The sequence below is a fragment of the Chelonoidis abingdonii genome, chromosome 3 (genome assembly GCF_003597395.2).
Source record: "Chelonoidis abingdonii isolate Lonesome George chromosome 3, CheloAbing_2.0, whole genome shotgun sequence".
Classification (NCBI taxonomy): Eukaryota; Metazoa; Chordata; order Testudines; family Testudinidae; genus Chelonoidis; species Chelonoidis abingdonii.
Window position 1 is genome coordinate 88,721,963 of NC_133771.1, and position 15,122 is coordinate 88,737,084.

The window sequence follows — 15,122 nt, forward strand, 5'->3', positions numbered from 1 at the left end:
TCTCTTAATACTCCAACCTGTTCCATTTGCTTAAACCTACTCTGGACCACTTTTATGTTTATTTCTCAGTATCCTGAATATAGAACATTTTAGGATACGTTTATGATAATAAATATATTAAACACTCAAAAAGTGAAGGGTATGAACTCACACAAGCATATAAATTCAGAATTAAGGCTGTTAAACCATTATTACGTCATCCTTTGTCCCCAGTGCTACAGTGAATATACAGTAGTTTTTTTTCAGGTAAACGTCAGAATAGCTTAGTCTTATGAAGTGCAGTACTTGGGTACAATACCATGAGATAGACAAAGCCTGAATTCAAAATATCTGTGGTTTTTTTTTTTTTTCAGGATTTGACTCTTCAAAAAACGACGACGACATCTTTAAGGGATACATTTTAAGTGTGCAATAATTGTTCATACCAATAAATGGAAATATATTATACCTAAGAGCTATTAAAGCAACATTAAACAAATTGGGAAGAGATTTTGCACTGAGTGAATATGCAGCTTTATTATGGGCCTTTAAAATTTTGCACATGATACAACTCCATCTTTTCAAGAAATTGTAGAGAAATTCTTTGCATGCATGATTACTTATCCTTAACATATCTTTTATTACTTGTGTACTCCTAGGTATTATATATAGTTTGTCAAACCCATACTTCTGGAACACCTATTTTTCTGAAAGTGTTTTGTTTTTTTTTAAATCTAAACGAAACAGAGTGCTTTTCGTTTTATCATGATTACGTTTGCAAATACATTCTCTGTTTGGATTTGCATTGACAATGCAATGAAACACTTAAATAGATATGCATTACCCAGGCACACTCATCACCATCTATTTTAGTTTTCTTGTGTTAGGTGTGCCTTAACAAACAAGCTATTAAGTGTTACCTGTTGAAAATGTTACAAAAAAATTCAATTGAAAGTAATTACATAAGCATCCTAATTATTAAGAGCCAGATTTTGTAACCCTTATTCACAATCGCTTAGTATTATTGATTCATTTCAGTTTCTACTCAACATGAGCAAGGCTGTCAGAATCTGGCATTAAAATGGGAAATGGTAAAGTGATATTTATACCCCCTGGGAAAGATTTTCAGGAATGCCTAAGAAATTTAAGACTCTAAATGGGACTTGGGCTCCTAAATCTCTCACGTACTTCTGAAAATCTCCTTTCATTGTAAGTAATGTTGCTAGTTCAAATTCCCATGATTCTTTCATTACAGAAATTACATTAGCAATCACATTATTCTTGTTCTTGTGCTTCCGTCCAGGCAATATTGTTCAATATTGCATGTTATAGTTACAATACACACTGATAATGCATAGAAACCTATGTGGAAACCATTGTATTCATTTCAGTTGACTTTGAAATGAAAAAGTAATATTTATCACAGTGCTGACAGTTTCAGAAATTGACACACAAGTGGGGTAATGGTAAATAATACTAAAGAGTGATCCAAATCACTCTGCAAAGTGGGTTCATTTGAAAAACATGTTTTAATACAAGCAAACGCAAGGTCATACATCTAGGAACAAAGAATGTGTGTCACTATTACAGGATGAGATGATTGCATTTTGGAAAGTAATTACTCTGAAAAGGACTTGTGATGAACTGAATGTGAGAAGTGGTGATTAAGAGCTAAAATAGTCATGGAATGTATAAATGGGAATATTGAGTAAAAATAGGAGGTGACATTAGTTATATGGATACCATTAGATTGCTCGTTGGAATACTGTATCCGATTCCGGTGCTCACATTTAAAAAAGAATGTTGAAAAATGGGAAAAGCTACTTAGACAGGCATAGAATCAATTTCTTTTGAAAGCTTATCCTATCTCTGGCAAGATAAACAATAGCAATCTTCTCCTTTTCTCGTGTATTCACTGTTGTACATGATCTGGGCATACAGATTTTGAAATTCCCAACCGAGATTCTGGATATTAGACAGCCGAGGCACTCAGTACTTGAATGTTGTAGCTTTGGCTTATAGAAATCGGTTTGGTCATTAGGCACTCAAATACTATGGTATAAGAATCTAATTGTAATAGATGTATGGCTTTGGTTCCAGAATCAAGCACAGGATGTATGCAATGGAAGGTAGAGAACATTTTCAAAAGCAAATTTTTGTCTGAACACCCAGTAGTTGAGGAAATTTAACTTAGATCCTTATTTTTTAATAATGACATAAGTATAGCACTATTATAATTCCACATAGTGTTTTTATTAGATAAACTTGGCTGACATTTTCAATATACCTTTTATTCTTTTATATGAAAGGCGTCAAAACATTTTTAAGAATTTCAGAATTGTGCATAATAACCTTAGGGTATGTCTACACTACCCGCTGGATCAGCTGGTAGTGATTGATCTATTGGGGGTCACAGAACATCAGGGTTGGAAGGGACCTCAGGAGGTCATCTAGTCCAACCACCTGCTCAAAGCAGGACCAATCCCCAGATAGATTTTTGGCCCAAATTGCTAAATGGCCCCCTCAAGGATTGAACTCACAACCCTGGGTTTAGCAGGTCAATGCTCAAACAACTGAGCTATCCCTCCCCCTAGTATAGATGCAATTAAATCAATCCCCGATCACTCTGCCGTCAACTCTGGTACTCCACCCCTGCAAGAGGCGGAAGCGGAGTTGATGTGGGGAGTGGCAGCAGTCGATCCCGCACCATGAGGATGCGAGGTAAGTCGATCTAAGATAAGTTGATTTCAGCTACGCTATTCTTGTAGCTGAAGTTGCGTATCTTACATCGATTCCCCCCCAGTGTAGACCACGGCTTAGACTGACTATATTTTATACTACTGTGCATACTAATATTGAAGACACCGACAAGTGGTTGAATGTCTTTGTAAACGTTGTATTTTGTATATTATTTTGACACCAGTTAACATTCATATTGCTAGCATTAGCTCCATGCTTTCTAAATCTGATTAGTTAGAAACATAAGAATTGAATGTCTCTTGTTGTTCATGGTGCTAAAATAATTGTAATCAAAATCTCAATTACTCCGAATAAAGTAGTGTAACTGTACTTCATAAGTGGCCCTATTTAGTATCATCGGTATTGTTGTAGACCACCTTATGTTTTCATATGATATACTCCTGTCTATATGTTTGCATTTGTGTATAGAAAAAAAACTTATTGCTTAATTACCTATTTACAGTAGTATTCTGATTAGATATGCTCCATTTAACTTGGATTTATATTTAATTTCAAATTAATACATGGTGCAGCCTGACTCACTTTAATCCCACTGGGTAAATTTTAAAATCACCTGAATGGTTTAGGAGCCTAAGTCATTGACTTCCACTTAGGCACTTTTTGTTTTACCCACTATCAGTATTTTCCCTCCTATGATTTAATAGGGTTTTACAAAACATACCAGTTATATGATGGAAAGGTTATATGTAAAAAAGAGACAAGTAAAATTAGACTAGGAGAGGCACTGTTATAAACTAGCAGATTATGATGGAATAACCTTCCCTAACATTTTTAGGATTTCTGCACATTCTGATTCATAAAGTAAAGCTGCTGATAAACTGTCAAAGTACTGTTTAAGTTTATCACCCAACCAGTATTTTAATCTTGGCTGACTTTGGCAATACAAAAGAGAAAGTAATTGCTCATGAATAACTTTTAAAAAATCATAGAAATTAATTTAGGCCTTTCCTCAGTATTAGAGAGAGAAATTTTCCCCTTAACAAACACTGCTCTTGAAGGTAATAAAAGGAAAAACCAATTCTTTATTCATGCTGGCGTTGTCACCTGGACTGAAGGAATCTTCCTATTTTCCCAGCCTGATGGCAACCTAGTCTCCAAGTGTAAAATTTTCAAAAGTGCAATGAGACACAGGCTCCTAAATCACTAGGCACGTTTTTGAAATTTTTACTGTCTTCTTTTAAAACTCTCAGGCAGTGAGACATTAATCAAAGCAGCACTCTCAACTCACATGTACCATGTGAAGTGGGATTATTACCATTGATGCACCAAGTGCTGACACTAGGTTTCATTGGCATTGCCAGATCCTCTCTATTTCCAATTAGAGGAAGACAAATTAACTGGACCGTTTCCCCCTACCTCCCACCTCAATCACACTGATAGAGTTGGTGGAAGATTAACATGAACTAATGAAAACTACCATCACATGGGATGAGAAATGCCCCTCAACAGCATTCAGTAGCAGTACAAACAAGGTACTGTGAATATAACAGTTCCATGTCTTTGTCCCCAATTATGGTCCATAATCCAAGCTTTTATTTAAAAAAAATTGTTTCTACTTCCTATGATTACGAAGAGAACACTGTAGATGTGAACTGAGTGTAAACCAAAGTAGTATTGTCTTCCTGACTGTGCAGATGACCTGAAACAGTAATTCTAAGCAATGTGAACTGCACCATGTATCTCAGTGATTTTGAAGCCTATTACCATTTCAGTGTCAGCATTTCCTCCATTTCACTGAAATATCTAGCTGATTTCCATATACACAATCCTGAACTACATGATGCCAAAAGCCCCAGCTATTCCATACCCAGATGCCAAATCTCCATCTTCTGCCTTTCAGTTTCTAAGACACAGCTTATACATTATGGATACAAAAATCTGTAGCATACTGAAAAATGATAGTGTGGGGACAATGTACATTTTAATATCAAAGTAATTAGCAGGGGATAATCTTCTGATCATGATAATCATCATATTTAATTTATTTTAACATCTCCATTTTTAATTTAAATGAAGGTGCTGCAGAATTTCCAGTCTGCGGCAGAGTCCAAACACTTTGCTGTTAAGTAGATTTTATTCTGTTTGCTTGGATTTGTTTAATTCCTTTTCAGAGAAAAGCCTCAAACCTTTTGATACCAAAGAGCATTTCTCTTCTCCATTTTTAGAGAGGGCTCTGGGGAAGGGAGTCCTTTCTTTTTGACACATTGTAGAATTTCAGACGTTCATGTCCCATACCCCAAGCCTGTGGATTGGCAGTGACTGTGAGTACCAGAAGTGTGAGCATCATGAACATGAATTGTGCTGAGGCTCTTTAGTAGTGCATTTATCATAAATTTGAATAATTCCTGTGTAAGTAACCATTGGTAGAGGCTGATGCTTTCTGGTACAATATAGTGCAAACTACAAATTGTGATGCATGTTTCTGAAACTTTGACGAGACTTCCTCATGTCTGTGTTTTGAAATATCCTTTAAACTAAATCCCAGCCACTAAACATTGCACATCCATATGCTTTGGCTTAATGCTATACATTCAGCCTATCCCTCCTAATGCACAGATGTATGGTAAACTCTGGAATAGTCCCTGTCCAATATTTTGACATTATAACCCAGTTACATAAAGAAAGAACATAGAAGTTTATTTAGATTTGTATTCAACCAAAGATTTGTAAAATATGAAAGATATCTTATTTTAAATAGCTTATGCAATTTCAACTCATGTATATTTATAAAAAAAAAATTAAATCTATTTTTCAGTATTGCTGTGGGCAGTATTGCTTTCAGTAGCTATGTATGAGATTGCTTGATGACAACTGCTAAACTTAAAAAAATGCAAAACAAATTGTATTCTTTCTACAATATAAAAATATTGTACTACTAGACAGTTGTAAAATTGGAAAACCATTGAAAATTACAGTTTCTATGTATATTATCAATTATGGACTATATCATAAATATTGATGTAGTGTGCTAGAAGTTTAAAAAGGGACCAGCCCAAAAGATAGTTGTATACCCTTTGGAACAGCAGGACAGAAATGAGTAGTCTTGCCAGAGCTGTGTGGTAAAGCCTGTACAGTGTCTAACCACATCATGCCTGGCTCAAAGCCAGCACTCAAGTCCCTCATTTTCCTGATAACCAATTTCATGCAAAACTACATAAAATACTTAATTTTTTTAAAAGTTCAACAGAAGATAAAATGAAAATAAATTTCCCCAAATGCAAGAAACCCATGAAACCTCCTACTTGTATCATTTCTGCATTTCTTTCAGTAAGTCATTTTTGTAGTTGAATTTATCATGCAAGCTAATTAACAAGAAGGTTAATACGTAGGCTTCTAATAAAATATAATTTGTTCTGTGCGTGGTTTTTAACAACAATTAAATTAATACCTTTATGTAAAGTGTTAATTGTCACATTTTCCTATAACTATTCAAAAATCAGCTACAGAAATCTGATGTTTAGGTCATCTGACCTAACATCTGTCAGAAAGGTCCGGGCAAACTGGTGGTGAACAGCCAGATTTAAATGTCATTTTACCTCGTATTTGCTGTAGCTAAACATGTTCTTTCTTGTTTATATGCATTCATTCTGTCAGACCATCCCAAACTGGGGCTGTAAAAATGAGTTGCTTAGTACCCTCTTTGGAAGCACAATTATGTTGCTAGAGTCCAGAACTACATCCACTTGCTGTTCTATCCCAGCATAGATTTCTGCAGTTAGCAACTCAGAGGGTTACAAAATATATGTAGATCCCAGTGAATGCTTTTCCTCATGATAGCATTAAAAAAAAAAAGCCCTCTCTGAAAGCCTGATTCTGAAACCCTTTTACTCCATTCAGTAGTACCTTACTCCACTAGCAGTCCCATAGTACTCAATGGGAGTAACATGGACAATGCTAGGCCCTGAGTGAGTGGCTAGCTGTTTACTTCTGTCCGTAGCATAAATAAAACCTAGTTTTAAATAGAAGGCATGCAAGCAAAAACATTAGATACATTTTACACATGTTGTAGTGCTTGAATGATGCTTGGAATTTGAACTAGCGCAGTAACTAAATAATTTCTGCATGGTGTCAAATATCTGGGGGTAGCCATGTTAGTCCGTATCCACAAAACAATGAGTCCGGTGGCACCTTAAAGACTAACAGCTTTATTTGAGCATAAACTTTCGTGAGTAAAAAACCCACTTCTTCAGATGCATGGAGTGAAAATTACAGATGCAGGCATTATTATACTGATACAGAAAGCTTATGCCCAAATAAAGCTGTTTAGTCTTTAAGGTGCCACTGGACTCCTTGTTATTTTTTAAAATAAATCTTGCCTTATTGATAATTGTGGTTTCAAAATCATTTTTTAAAAGGCCTGCCAACCACTTTTGGCAATGATTTAAGTGTGTGAGAGTAAACTCGGCCAGCAGTCACTATCAGAACGATTTGTTTATTTGGAAAGGTCTGCCAGTTAACTCAAGTAGCAATGAAACAATGTTAGTGCCACTTGAACCTATTGCTTCCATCAGCAAGAAATCAGTGAAACTGTACTTTGCAGAAACACTTTCCTAGACTAACATGGTTAGTGCATTTCTCTATGTGCTAGATAAGAGCTACTGTATTCAGCCTTCAAAAAATGCTTCTAAATTGCACATTTGAATTTCAGTATTTTTGCAATCAAGCAGGACACATTTCATGGTTAAACATACTAATATTCAGCATATACACAGAAGGATGCCTCATCAGTGACTTCCACTGGGATCTTCCAGAATGCTTAACATTCCTTTTAGGGATGACTACTGGATCTGAATCTATCAAAATTAGATGCTGGAAAATCTCTTGCCCCTAGAAAGAAAGGAGATGTAGTAGTCAGATGCTGAAAAAATGAATGTCTGCTGACTTTATTACTGAACAGAAAAAAGTTAGTAGCAGTTAATATTTATTTTTATTTACCTGTGATTGGTCATGTTCTTCACCAGATGGTCTAACTGGCCAATTATTAAGAGGGACATAGTCAAATATATTTTAATAATTTAGTAATATTTTTGTACTTTTACTATTTTTTGAATACTGCTTAGAATATTGAAAGTTATATTGCTTCCCCTACTAGATTAATATTTCTCCTTTGTATTCCCGTTCCTAGTTAATGAAATATAAGCAGACATGGAAATAGGTGATTTCCTCTTTTTGATGGAAACATTGTTGATGTCAGCAAGTTTTAAGAAAAAGGGATTGTAAATTAACAGTGCTGTGTCTCCCGATGCAGAACCAGAACAAAAAACTTTTTGCAGGTCAGGGATTTTTTTAATTCATTTTTAATTTTTCAGCAACAAAAATAGCAGATTAAAAATAGACTCCCCAGAGGTCTTTTACCTGCTATAAGAATTTTGAAATACATTGTGTCAAATTTTGGACATGAACATGAGCATCCACTTAAATCCTTTGTGACTTATTGTCAACACTAATCTTGATAAATTCTTCCATTGTTTCCATAAAAAGTAATTAAAAAAAGAGACTATTGTAGCTTTAGTAAGTAAATGTGTGTGTTTCTTAGCAGCCCAACTGTTGATTGAAAGATACTCTTTGCCAGTGCATTGACAAAAATGTCATTCTGATTTTATTAATTTCTTTGCCTAATTTATTTTTTATATGAAAATGTTTACGCACATAAACAATGCCAAAATGAATTCCAAGAAAGCCTTTAGTAAGCATCATGTAAATCAAAACTCAGGGCTACCGAATAACTTTTTTTTTACTCAAAGAATGTGAAATTATACCTTTGCTATGTTATAGTTTTAAGTGCTTTTGCTATTTTTACATAACATTTTGGATAGGTTGCCTCCTAAATTTTCAAAAGTGTTCACATCTAGGCCCATAAATGCAATGGCCAAAATTCTGAAAATCTCGCAACTTTATTTAGGTGCCTGCGACATGAGCGCTTTTGAAAATCTAGCTCTCAGTCTCCATCATTAAATCATTTAATATCTTATTAACTTAAACCAGTTAAAGTACTTAATGGTAAAACTGCATAAGTGTATACACATATGCTAACTGCATGTATAAGACCATGGAGGTAAGGTCAAAATCTTTTGATAAACTGTTCATCTTTTCTTCCCTCCATGCATATGGGCACCTCTCATCATTTGAGTGAAAGTATCTGGAAGGATGAATGGACCCTTTAAAAAATCAAACAACCTTGCTTTGAAGATACTTCCATTTTTAAATGAAACTGTCAAAGTGTTGGGATAAAATTTTTGTCTTGTTTAAGCATCTGTATACTATGAACTGTCAGCTGTACATTTCCAGTATATGTAAAAATTTATTTTAATATTTCTTTACCATGTATCCAAAAGGGTACATCTGGCATAAAACAAATTGATAATATTACTGAATAGGACAATAGCTTTAGTTTTTATTTTCAGCTTAAACTGGCATAACACTGAAATCATAGTGGCTATCAGAAACATGAACATTTTGATATTTTATCTGAGAACTGAGTTATTTTTATTTCTTTTCTATCCTCAAAAATTAGAAAGGAAAATGTGTTTTGAGAGAGTACGTGTACATTCAGAGCATGCTGTACACCCAAACTCTCTGGCCCTGCTTTTCTTTCTCCAGAATATGAAGGTACTGGCAGAAATGTTTAAATGTAGATTTCTGTGCTGAGTGATATTACTGCTCTTGATCTTACTTGGTATTTTAGAATTTTCCTCTTTACATTTCAGTGCATTTAATTAAGTTTTTAAGGCCATGATTCTTACGTTATCCATTTTGTAATATGCAATTGAATGTAGAAGAAATAAATCACTTCAGCAAAATGAACTGTTTTAACCATTTTGGGTTGACAGACTCCTACAATGAAAAAATGTGATACCTCTCCTCATCTGAAAAAATGGCAATAAATTTTTTAACGCAAACTGCATACACTTGTGTGGTTATATGTCTATATTTAAAATTCTTCAAATAGAAGAATAATACTCTACACAAGAAGCATAAAGTGGTAATTTAAAACTGAACACAGCATACTGAACTATAGTTGTATAGAGGGAGGGTAGCATATCCTGAGGACAACACTGATCCAAAGAATGTCATTGGTTCATCATTTCATAAGTTCAGAATCAAAGTCAAAACTGCTGGGGGCGAGGGTGGGTGCTCTAATCACTTGAATATGGAGTTATACCCTCTTTCTCTCCCTCTGGTAGGTAGCCTCTGAGCGCGCTTGCCAGATCAGGCCCTGCATGCAAGTTAGGCATCTGAATGCCTATCTTTTCCCTATTTGGGAATCACTCTGGGGATTAGGTGGCAGATAGGTGTCTGGATTCCTAAAATGAGGCAGCAGTCTGCATGCTCAGAGACAGAAACATAGGCACCAAGGGAACTTTTAACCAGAAAACAGGCACTGAGTTTTGGCGCCTACCAGTTCAGCAGGAGTTTTGTAGGTCACAGCGGAGCCAAAACTGGGACCTAGGGGCCCAAGTCTGGAGTTTGGGCACCTAAATCTATTTTGTGGATCTGGGCCATAAAGTTTAAATGATCTGACTAAAACTTTCCTTCCCCCTCCGCTTACATTCTGCTGACTTCTCATATTTCCCTAGTTCTCCAGTTTCCACAAGTTTTCCATCTTAGAATGGATGTGGATTTTAAATGTAACAACAAAACAACAACAAAAACCTGTCTGGCTTTTACATAATATAGAGAAACAAACAAGTGCACACCTAACTTTATTTTTCCTTTCTAGGTCACCTTTAATGAAAAGTTTGTTAACCATGCCACATGGCACGCATCCCCACGCAAAGCACTCCACAGTTTTCCTCCTGACTCGGAATGTGAATAGCAATAGTGTGACTATGCTGTAACCTTTATGCAATCTAATAACTTCTTGTCTGAACTGATATTTTTTCCTCCACTTATAGTGAGCATACTGCTAGCAGATAAGCAGAGCATTTTCTATGATCTTGGGACTCCTTGACCCAATCCTGCAGCCATTGAAGCGAATGGGAGTTTTGCTATTGTCTTCAGTAGGATGAAGATTTGCCTCTGACTGTACTAGTCCAATGTATATATAAATTGTAGCATGATCAGGAACAGTAACTGGGAATATTTATGAAATTATGTAAACATATGGGAAATAAGGTGTGTGAATAATATTAAGGAAGATACAATGGATGCCATTTAATAAAGGAATTAAGTAATTCTTATGTCAGAGAATGTCCCTTAATTATTGTAGGTATAAAAAAGTATTCCTCAACTTTTATTATTTTTTTCTTTAGTTCCCTTTGGGATATATAACTGAGAAAGGAGAATGGCACAAACCCTGTCATAACAGGATTCTTAAACATTAAGGAACAGAGTAAAATATGCTAATTATAAATACCATGTTACCAGTGGTCAGATAGGTAACCTAAAAAGGTAAAATGTGTTCTAATTAGAATACCTGTTCCTGTGGTATGGGACACGTGACACCCTGGCACCCCAATATTCACCTCTGTCATGTAATTAGGATATGTTTTGTACAAAGTATGCCTTGTGAGGTATCATTCTAAAAGTCTTGATCTGCTAGATGTTAATATCTCGTTGGATTTGATGTGCTATCATTGTATGTGAAGTTGATATTTGGATTATATGTTACTGAAACATGTTGTGAGGTTGAAAACACCCACAAGCAGCCTTTTAGGTACAACAGTAAAAAGGCCAAACAACGTTAATGGCTTATTGAGGAAATGCACACAAGCACAAGGAGGAGTCCTTGTGGCACCTTAGAGACTAACACATTTATTTGGGCATAAGCTTTCGTGGGCTAAAACCCACTTCATCAGATGCACGGACTGGAAAATACAGTAAGCAGGTATAAATATACACCACATGAAAAGATGGGAGTTGCCTTACCACGTGGTGGGTCAGTGCTAACGAGACAATTCAGTTAGGGTGATTGTCGCCCATTCCAAACAGTTGACAAGAAAGGGTGAATATCAACAGAGGGAAAATTAATTTTTGGAGTGACCCAGCCACTCCTAATCTTTATTCAGGCCTAATTTGATAGTATCAAGTTTGCAAATTAATTCTAGTTCTGCAGTTTCTGGCTGAAGTCTGGTTTTGAAGTTTATTTGTTGAAGAATGGTGACTTTTAAGTTTGTTATTGAGTGTCCAGGGAGATTGAAGTGCTCTCCTACTGGTTTTTGAATGTTACAATGCTTGATGTCTGATTTGTATCCATTTATTATTTTGCGTAGAGACTGTTCAGTTTGGCCATTGTACATGGCAGAGAGACATGATGGCATATATCACATTGGTAGATGTGCTGCTACCGCCTACCCAATTATTTCCCATTTTGAGGCTGTGCATTTGATTCCCCCTTCCTAAGTTTAGTACTTTGCACTTGTTTTTATTGAATTTCATTTTGTTAATTTCAGACCAATTCTCTAATTTGTCAAGGTTATTTGTTTGAAATTTTAATCCTGTCCTCCAAAGTGCCTGCAACCCCTCCGAGCCTGGTGCCATCTGCAGATTTTATAAGCATACTGTCCACTCCATTCTCCAAGTCATTAATGAAAATACTGAAAAGTACCAGAACAAGGACGGACCCTAGCGGAACCCCACTAGCTATGTTAGTTTGACAGCAAACCATTGGTAACTCCTCTTTGATTAGAGTCTTTCAACCAGTTGTGCATTCACCTTGTCGTATGTTCATCTAGGCCACATTTCCCTAGTTTGCTTGTGAGGATGTCATGACTATGTCAAAAGTCTTAACTGAAATCAAGGTATATCATGTCTATTGCTTCCTCCCTATCCACTAGACCAGTAACCTATAAGAAAGAGAGCAAATGTGGAACTCTCACTGTAGGAGAGAAGGCTGGCCAGGGCCAGACTTTGCCTAGCAAATTTCCTGGAGGAAAAGGAAGAGTTTGTTTCTGTTGCTTCAGTCTTGTTTTGAACTTTGAGTGCCTGAAAGGGGTAGAACTGTAAATTACCAAACTGGAGAGTTAAGTCTGTGCAACACAGAATACAGTGGAGGTTGGGTGAAGCAGTGAAGACCAGCAAGGAAACAAGTTGTGTGGCTGCTACACAACATAATGCCAGAAATGGGGTGCTCTGGTAAGAACATGCTATAATACATGGTGGAGAATACGAGCAGGCAATTGGCCACTGGAATTGAGGGGAAATTGAAGCCAGTGAGTATTGACTGATGTTTCACCCAGTTTGGGTAACTCGGAAAGATGGTGGAGGTGACATGCCTGCTGGTGGTGATGCAGTGGCAGCAAGAACAGCAGCAACACACTCAGACCCTGCTCCTGTAATTGATGGAAAGCCTGCAGAAACAGCAAGCAGCACAATTTACTGGTCACCGGTGGTGGTAGGAGGCCCAGCAGCAGGAGTGGGTGTGGAAGCAGCTGGGCTGAAAAGCTCTGGGGACTTCAGCTGGTGTTGGAGAGGGTAGTTCAAGCTGGCTGGTCCCCGGACTGGTAACGTTGGAGCCAGAGAGTGACCAGGAGGCCTTCCTCTGTATCTTTGAATGAGTCTACTTAGGTGGCTCTGATGGGTGAGTCACAGGCAGTCTACTGAGTGGCAAGCAACAAGCAAGCAAACTCATATCCTGTGGTGAAGGCTGATCTCTTGGATAGACTGAAACTGTCTCTGAAGCATACCAGCACCATTTCTGGGATGAACTCTTCCCATGGAGAGCATTACCACAGGTAGTTGCTCAGATATTATGGGACCTCACTGCCTGGTAGTTATGCCCGGAGACTAGTTCCATAGAGAAAATCACAGGCCAGGTGGTTCTAGACCAGTTCTTGAAGGCTCTATTGATGGGAGCCTACAGCTGAGGAAGGCAAGCCCAACCTGCCTTGGCAGCTGAGGCTGTTGAATGGGAAAAGCCTATTTTGAGGCCAATGGAGCTGAATGATGTGGCAGACTGAGTGATTCACTCTGGAAGAGGGGCTACCCCAATCTAGGGCTTCACAGGGAAGCTCTCAAATAGAGAGGGTACAAAGTAGCCCAAACAGGGGGATGCGCAGAAGCTACCCAGGACCCTGGTGAGTCCCACACTCTGGGGGCAGGCAAGAAGTCCAGTAGTGTGCTTCAGATGAAGTACACCTAGGGATATTAAGTGAGAATACCAGACAATGGAGTGTGATTACCTGGGTGGTTGTTATAGCCAAATTTTTGTCCTGGGTCCTCCCTGAATGGCACTGGGACCTAGCCATATGTGATACTGTTTGGGCTGGGAGGTGGAAAGCCCTGTGGACTGAGGTTGTGGGCATACCATTGTCCAGGAAAATGAGGTTTTGGTGGAGAATATAGATTGACATGTCCCTGTACACTGCCTGATGTACATGTTATTGACATGGGTCTATCTCAAAGAAGGGGTTGAGCAGGATGTACAGAGCTGGAAAGGTTGGTTACATGTCAGGATACTAAAGGATCTTCTGTGGCTGGTGATGTTTCAGTGGCTAGAGTAAATCCACCCAATGAACCTAAGTGTGCAGTACTGCATTATGTGGGAAATCTGCTGGGCTCCAGCTGGTTATCAGCTTAAGCCCTGGAACCCAAAGACTGATTTAATTTTCCCTCCAAGCAAATTCCTGTGACTGCAATCAAGTATCTGGGTTACTCCCTTCTAGGATAAATTTGTTGGTCTGATAAGATAAAGTCAATGAACCAAGGATTTCCCAGAAGTATAAAGAAAAATCATAGATTGTGAGGCAGCCCTCCATGTTACTGCTGAGGTCCCTCTTTCCCTTTGTAATAGGGCTTCCTCCGAAGTCATGCTGCCATTAGGTAACCACTTGTATTCTAACAGCGTCCTTTGCCCCATCCCTGCAGTGTGGATGGCCAGGAGTGGGTAATAGCATTTAACTTTAATTCTGAAGGAATTCTGGTCCATGGATTAGAACAATTTACCTCTCTTGCTGCTCTTAAATTGACTGCTTTAGCTCAAATAGTACAGGTCTGTGCTGTAGATTTAAAGTTCCTCCTGGGTTCAAGACTGCTGATCGCTCATGCACAGGGAGGAGGGCAATGTATTCCTGTATGATGAAATTACCTTTTTCTCAGTTTGCTTAAAAAAATAAAAACAAAAAACAAAACAAAATAAAAAACCCTAGGAAATTACATACAAGAACTATTAGAACATTCAACCTGTAAAGCCAAGCTCTCAGAAGTTCAGAAATGCCAGAATTAAGGTAGCCTGTGCAATCTTACTTTGACCCCCTTATGTGTTTGTGTTATGGTGCAGACTTTAATTACATGAGCACATATCTTTTGTTCTATAATACTTCTCTATCTTATGTGGTGCTGTCATAAGTAGATAGGTAAGGTAAGGGTTAATTTTCTTTTACTGTAAAGGGTTTACAAAGGGAACCAAACACCTGACCAGAGGACCAATCAGGAAACCGGATTTT

General features: G+C 37.4%; 1 protein-coding gene across 2 annotated transcripts in view; it reads left to right on the top strand.

The window, feature by feature from the left end:
* SLC16A10 (solute carrier family 16 member 10) overlaps positions 1-11,211 on the top strand; it is a 183,231-nt gene extending 172,020 nt beyond the window's left edge. The window contains exon 7 of one of the 2 annotated variants that reach the window (XM_032762482.2): positions 10,635-11,211. In XM_032762482.2, coding sequence (XP_032618373.1) covers positions 10,635-10,690 — 56 coding nt within the window. In that variant the 3' untranslated portion in view covers positions 10,691-11,211. Of the gene's footprint in view, positions 1-353; positions 9,644-10,634 lie in introns of those variants that run through there. The other variant, XM_032762476.2, reaches the window with a different exon arrangement.
* Positions 11,212-15,122: the final 3,911 nt, after the last annotated feature.